The sequence below is a fragment of the Cheilinus undulatus genome, linkage group 5 (assembly GCF_018320785.1).
Source record: "Cheilinus undulatus linkage group 5, ASM1832078v1, whole genome shotgun sequence".
In the NCBI taxonomy this organism is placed as follows: Eukaryota; Metazoa; Chordata; class Actinopteri; order Labriformes; family Labridae; genus Cheilinus; species Cheilinus undulatus.
The window spans coordinates 33,745,958-33,753,280 of record NC_054869.1 but is presented as its reverse complement, the minus strand read 5'-3'; the positions used below and the strand labels follow the sequence as shown (position 1 = coordinate 33,753,280).

Below are 7,323 nucleotides of genomic sequence, written 5' to 3'. Positions count from 1 at the left end.
GGTTTCTTTAAATGTTTATTTGTTTATCTGTTTAGAGAGATGACAAATTTTTGTATGACTGGACAAGTAGCATCAGCAGACTTAAATTCTGCTTTTTCATCTGCAGACAGGACTCTGGTTTTTTAGGTTTTGATGACATAAGCTGCTTCTGATTCAAAAAATAGTCACCCCTTCAGACACAATCTCCACCACGTCTTTGTCATCATCTCCTCAAGTCAGTCACGTGGCGTATGTCTGCTTACTGTTGCTGTTTTTTATCCTACATGCCTTTTTCTATCGACCAGTGATGTGAGGGAAATGTTCTTGAATTAGCACAACATCAACAACAGCAGCAAACTCACACCCTGCTTTTAGCTCTGTTTCTCACAAGATTTACTCTCACTGGCTGTTTGCCGAATAATGACACTCTGATTTGCCAACACGGGAAATATTATGAAACATTTTAACTAAATGAAAATGAAAGCAAATGTCTGGTTGTGTATGAGTCACAGCATCTGGGTGTGAAGAAACTTGAACTCTCCTCTGATATCGTTGCAGGTTTTCAGGGTAATTTCTGAGAAACTTTTTGAATCAGGTGTTGTCAGTTTAAAGAGGCGTAATGATACAGTGGTAGGGTTTGTGTGGCTGTGTGGGACTGCAAGAATGACAGGATGTATGCACCATGATGTTTCCTGTCTGGTTGGTGAGAAGGGGGCGAACATTGAGAAACAAAAAAACCTCTTTGAAAACACCCTCACAGAGAGACACTCATCACTATATATATGTTTATGTGTTCAGGCCTGAAGTGCAGGTTGAGGCCGCAGCAAATGCATTTTCAGCCGCTCCACTGACAGCAATGATTAACTGTGTACTGTGTGTGTATTTGTGTGTGTGGATTAAAATTGCTGTCTCAGCAGGGAGAGAGCACGACAAAGTGGGAGTGAAGCTGAGAGACCAGCAGGCAGCAGTGAGGGAAGTGGGAACAAGAGGAAAGTGGAGTCAGAGGTTTCAGTGGGAGACTTTTGTGGGCAGGCCGAGGGATGTGAATGTGGGTTATGAAGACAAAAACGTTAGATTAGGCCTTGTGATTTAAATTATCCCACTCACCGCTCATGAAATGTTTGCTTGTGGGAAATGAGTGCATCCAGGGGTAACAGACATCTTAAATTGTCCTGATTAAACAGGATGATTTGGTTTGGACCTAAATGGGACTTGTATAGAATTGAGATAATTTGTTACAAAAATCATAAAAACACGTAAAGCTACTCTTAAAATGAACTGAAAGCCCATAGTTATTTTTTTGTAACTGAGTATTCACCATAGACTGTAGAAAGAATTGGACAAACCCTGTCTGATGTCAACCGTCTGCTTACAATAGGCAGACTCAAACAGCTCTTGAAGCCAATCCGCGGCGGCCTCCATATTGAAATCGCAGTTTCAACCGAACTTTGGATCAACCCAACGGCCTGCCCACTAAGCGCGACTTCCTGTTAGCTAGCTAGCTAGTATTCTGATTGACAGAAACGTAGCTACTGCCTGTCGAGCTATCTGTCAATCAAATGAGACGCACCAATCAGTGCCCAGTGAGGTTTTTCCTAAATATAATCAAAATGATTGTGGTACAAAAAATTCACCCCCTGTACAGTGAGAGCACATGAAGACATTAGCTAATGAGGCACGTTTGGTTTTTTCAACCAGGCTGTAAACCAGTTTATTTCTAGTGTAAAAACTGGCTGTTTAACAGGTGTCCAGATGGGACTTCCGGTGTTCCTGCAGCCAGCCTCAAGTGGACACTCGTTGTATTGCAATTTTTTGCACTTCCGCATTGGCTTCATTTTTCAGGACCGGAAGTTGCCGCTTGGTATTCTCACCTGAATCAGCTACAACTGTTGCAAGATTAACTTACTAAAAACTTTCATAGTTGTTAACAAGAGGTTAACACTGACCAACTAATCTGCCTCATCTGTACTCACTCAGCCAGCCACCTCTTGTTAAGTCTATCCAAATGTTGCTAAATCTGTTTGTTTTCAGCTTTTTTATTTATCAAACTAGTACACTGCATATTATTCAACTTAATAGCAAAATGGGTCAATGTAGATATTAACTTGACTTGGTACAACAGGTTTTACAGTTGCAGATCATTTTCGAAGACAGTACACAGAAAAGCCTATGATCAGTTTTACATACAAAGTGGACACATCTGGGCTTTTAAAATGAACAGATTCTCACGTGATAAAAAAAATCTTGCACATAAACAGGATTTGAGGCCTTTAAGGTCACCAACGTGGCATCCTGAATGCAACCTCAACAGGATACACAAAAACTTGTACTTTCCAGTGTGTCATCCTTAAGCATTGTTAATGACCTATGTAATTGTCTTTTGAGCTGAAAGTGAATGGTGAGCATAACTTTCTTAATCTTCTTTCTATGAAGTTTTCTTAGTGGTTTATGAAAATGAATATCTATATTTCTGGACAAAAAATGTAAAAATAAAGTTGTATAAATTTTCTAAAAGTTAGTGGTCAGACTGCCTTGAAAATATACGTCAACTGAATTATAGGTGAGAAAATCAGACAAATTTGTACCCATTCAAAACAAACAAAAAAATCCTTTGTAAAATAACCTCATCCATCCCCCAAAAAGGCATATAAATGTTCAGCTCCCTCTGTCTGGAATGATTTACAGAAAGATCTAAAACTTAGTGAGCTGGTCTTATTGGAAGCTTTTGAGGGGAGGTTGGTTGACTCTAATTGACAACTTTGAATTATTTAGCAATCCAGAAACCAACTGTTTAAGTTAAGATAGTTTTTTAAAGTGTTACTTTTAATTGTGTCAGGCTTTTTTATGCTATATCAATAACTTACTTAAAGCAGTGGTTTTCAATTGGTCTTGCCTCAGGATCAACTACCTCTGCTTTAAGGATCAATTTTGACCCATGTTCCCCTTAATTTTCAATTACTCATGTTTATTTGATTAAATGCTTCAGTTTGGACATAAGGTAGAACAAAACAAACAACTGTGTTCAAAAAGGGAACCATAACAGAAGCTGTGGAAGGACATGCATGCATACAACTGACATGGCTCTTTTTCCCTCCATATAATAAGTGCTTCCAACAGATAATGTGAAATTACCACAATATCATAGGAAAACCAGTAGTGTTATCCCAATTAAACAAGATAAATGAGTTGAGATCTTGAGAAAACAACCAAAAATGCTCTGACTGTTAAGTGGTCATCAGAGTAACTCTGTGATAGTGTCATCATTTGGACTAAAATATTGGTTAATTAGTATTATCAGTAAGTAAGTAAAATATCAAATAGAAAAAAGTCAGTGTAAAACTTTTAAATGTGTGAGTTTTTGTATGTTTGTGATCCTTGATCAAAACCTAAACCATCATTAGAAAGAATAACAGCTACTGTGTATCTTTGAATTGGATATAACCTATGCAACTGTTGAGGTTTTTATGATGGATACAAAATTTCATGATTTTCCCGTACGGCAGAAATAAAGTGCTGCTCTTGCATTTTATCAGTGCTACATTTTATTTTTCTCAAAGGCCAGAAGAAAGATGAGAAATGCATGTTGAGTGGGTGTCAGTTTAATCTGCTTTCTGTACTGGGCCAGAGAAGGGAAGCAATAACGCAGCACAGAAACAGGTTTAATCTAACCCAAATAACAGAAGTAAGCCCTCATCCTCCCCTCTGGGGGCTGCTGGGTAGGGACGGTTTGGTTTTAACTCTAAGCATAACGTCATTCAACACAAAAACACGGGATAACCCCAAACGACCACGTGCGCGGTAGGAAAATCAGGTTTGACGTCAGTTTCCATATGAGGACTGCCGGTTGTTCCATATATGGTCGTTCCGCGTGTGACGAAGTTCTTTCTGTGGAAAGCAAGGCGGCGCTGCGGTGACCCCGCCCCTCCCACAGCTGTTATCAATGAACAACAGAAAGTCTCAATCAAAGCTGATTTTAACAGACCTGACAGAGAGTTTAACAAGTGTTCTCTGCTTTTGTTTATTTTTTGGATTATTTCAGTAACTACTACACTTAAGTCTTTACAAAAATACACTAAAACAGGTTACTTTTTTATTTTGAAGAACCAAAAAGGTTCGGTGAACTTTTGTTATATTTAAATAATTTAAATACATTTTTCAGCTATGACTTTAAGGAGTGAACCGTTGGAGATAACTGGCAACGAGCTAGTCCACATCCTCAGGACCCCCCGGGATCAGTACACCTCTGCCGGCTGTGTGGTGTTGGACTGCAGACCCTTTCTCGACTTTTCTTTGGCGCACATCAACGAGTCCAGAAATGTTAACTGGAACTCGATGCTGCGCCGGAGATCCAAGAGCTCCGTGGTGGCTCTAGAGTGGCTGATCCCGGACAAGGTGCTCGCGGGCCGGCTGCAGAGAGGAGAGTTTTCACCGGTGGTGGTGGTGGATGAGGGCAGCAGCTCCGTGGCCGAGCTGAAGGCAGAGAGTGTGGGCCAGATGTTACTGACTGCTCTGCAAAACGAAGTGCACACTCAGATCTGCTTCTTGCAAGGTAATGTATTTTTTTATGTATAATATTACTCACCAAAATGTGTCACAGTATTGACACATCGTTTAAGGAACTGATAAAATTAAGTTTTTGAAAGTGTATGAGTTATATGCATTTATCACATAAAAACACAGGCCAACAGTGCTTGAAAAAACAGTTAAAGGAATATGTACACTATAGCTATTTTTATAACCACTTTTATACAATATAGGAGACTAACAGCTACCATAATCCATTAAAAAACAACTACTAACTTTTCCCTACTTTAATGAAAGACCAACAGAAGTGGGCTATCATTACACAAAAGTAAATTATCAAGAGTAATCATTTTTGTTTATTTGTTGTTGTTGTTGGGTTTTTTTTTTTGTTGTTGTTTTTTTTGTTTTTTTTTTGTTTTTTTTTTGTTTGTTTGTTTGTTTGTTTGAGTGTAAATTATAATCCAACCTAAATGGCAAGCACGGATTAAATTATGGGTATTTACTCATCATGATTTTGACATGCTTCAAAATGATAAGTAAGGGCTTTTGTGAAAGATTTGGGCTCTGCTAATGCTGTTGACCTCCATTTAGGTGGATTTGAGGGATTTTCAGAGGCCTACCCAGAGCTCTGTTACATTTCTGCCAGCATCTCTAAAGTGGAACCAGAGCCAATAGTGACAGGGCGGAGGACACCAGCATATGATCAGGTAAGAGAAAGTAGAATTAAATGTACAACATATTCATTACTGGAAATAATTTGCTTTCTCTTTGTCATGATCCTTTGATATCTTGTGTAACACGTTGAATCCCCTTACTTGTGGGTTTGCCTCATTTGCATGAAGTGATTGCTGGTTTTTATGGACTATTTGTCTTGTTTTTATAAATGACAGGATGGTCCAGTGGAGCTGCTGCCTTTCTTGTTCCTGGGCAGTGCCATCCACTCGTCCCGTAGAGAGACCCTCATGGCAGCAGGCATCACAGCTGTGCTCAACGTTTCCTCCACATGCCCCAATTTCTATGAGGGGGAGTTTGAGTACCTGCGGCTCACTGTGGAAGACAGCCTGGCTGCTGACATCAGAGCCTGCTTCTCCACAGCCATCGCCTTCATCGGTGAGTTTAACACAGCCCTCCACATGTGGCCTCTATGAGGTGATTGACAAACCAAACACACAGTGAGCTGTTGTCTTAGTTAAGTGAGCCATGTATTTACAATCTTGTTGAAACTAAATATCCCAGAAATGTCTTTAAGAAGCTTTCACACCATAATCCTTTTTGTAGGCTAGACTTATGGACCAAAAGTTCAATCGTCTGATTACACAACAACCGGATTATAGTGCACAAGCTGCAAAAGAAAAAGGAAATTTATGAAGATTTAATAATTTTCTTTTGTTTGTTTTGACCTCTTTTAATTGCAAAGTTAAATCTTTGCTAAGACAGAATTGGAAAGATTACAAAATGTGTTTAATAATAATAATAAGTGCATTCTTGTTTCTGTGTAGTTTGTCTCATAAAAAATTATGGTAATGTCAAAGTAAGTGGTGTGAAATGAAGCGTTTTAACTCTGATCTCTCTTCCTCTCCCCGTCTACAGACTCAGTCAAGCAGAATGGAGGTCGGGTGCTGGTGCACTGTCAGGCAGGTATCTCCCGCTCAGCCACCATCTGTCTGGCTTACCTCATGCACACGCAGCGCGTCAGGCTGGATGAGGCCTTTGACTTTGTAAAGCAGCGGCGTCAGGTCATCTCCCCAAACCTGGCCTTCATGGGACAACTGCTGCAGTTTGAGACCGACGTCCTCTGCCAGGGATGAAGAAACATTAAAAGAATTAAATGTTTTTGGCTAACTGTGCTAAACTCTTGAGTGCTTTTAGGCCTCGTTTGTACAAATGTTTTATTTGTACTTTTGAAACCAGCACATTTCAGAAGTGTTTCCATGGTAGGTTTAGAGAAAAGCTACTTGTGCTGCTGGCATCACATGTCTGGACAAATGGAAACTTCACCCAACAAATAGAAGTTGGCATTACAAGCTCCACTGATAGAACCACGTCATGAACATTTCTGATCCTGAGCCAGCAAGGTGGAGCAGCTCAAACATAACTTCCCAGACATTTTCTACTCCAGGGAATCGTGCCTGCTTGTCTGGTTTTGTGTGTTTGTTATTTTGAATGACGTATGTGCCTGATCTTTGACAAGGGCTGTATCCTTATAGACTCAACGCAATTCTTTCAACCCTGTCTTTTTATGAGACAACACTGTGATAATCTCCTAAGCAATACAAATGAATCTCAAGTTTTATTTCCTAATTTATAGTAATGCACTTACAACAGTTATTTCCATCAATCTGTATCCTGAGAGAGAATGTACAGTCAACCTGTAAGAAGTTGGTTTTTATAATGTAAATAGAGTTTATATTTTTATTTATTATATCAGCATTTCTCATGACAGTTCTGGCATTATTACTGTCTGTTACTGCACTTTATACCTCCAGGGTTTGGCTGATTCCTGCTGTTTTCCACTGAAATAAAAACATGCCAGGGAACACACTGGGTCTGTTTACTCTGTATAATGTCCTCACTTTCTACCCACTGTGACACACATTGCACCTCTCACGCTTGAAAAGGAGCAGCCAGTATTTAGTCCAACACCAGTTGTCTGGACACAGTAATCTCACAGCAGTCTGTCCTGAGAGTTTCACTCTGTTTGCGAGAAAAAGTTAAAGGGCAACTTTTAATGCCGACTTTGCTGCATGAGTCTCACTGTTGCTTAATCAGAAGGTATTAAAACTGTGCATTGCTGAGAATTTCACAGGATTATCCACAGAG

General features: G+C 39.7%; 1 protein-coding gene across 1 annotated transcript; it reads left to right on the top strand.

The window, feature by feature from the left end:
• Positions 1-3,956: 3,956 nt before the first annotated feature.
• On the top strand, positions 3,957-7,042 carry dusp2 (dual specificity phosphatase 2). The gene is made up of 4 exons (XM_041786656.1): positions 3,957-4,528; positions 5,095-5,210; positions 5,394-5,613; positions 6,094-7,042. The coding sequence occupies exons 1-4, from the start codon at positions 4,141-4,143 to the stop codon at positions 6,309-6,311; spliced, it is 942 nt and encodes a 313-aa protein (XP_041642590.1). The 5' UTR covers positions 3,957-4,140; the 3' UTR covers positions 6,312-7,042.
• Positions 7,043-7,323: the final 281 nt, after the last annotated feature.

Coding starts and splice junctions, on each gene's coding strand:
- dusp2 (XM_041786656.1), top strand. CDS start 4,141: ATGACTTTAAGGAGTGAACCGTTGGAGATAACTGGCAACGAGCTAGTC. Junction 5,211..5,393: donor GGACACCAGCATATGATCAG/GTAAGAGAAAGT, acceptor TATAAATGACAG/GATGGTCCAGTGGAGCTGCT. Junction 5,614..6,093: donor CACAGCCATCGCCTTCATCG/GTGAGTTTAACA, acceptor CCCCGTCTACAG/ACTCAGTCAAGCAGAATGGA.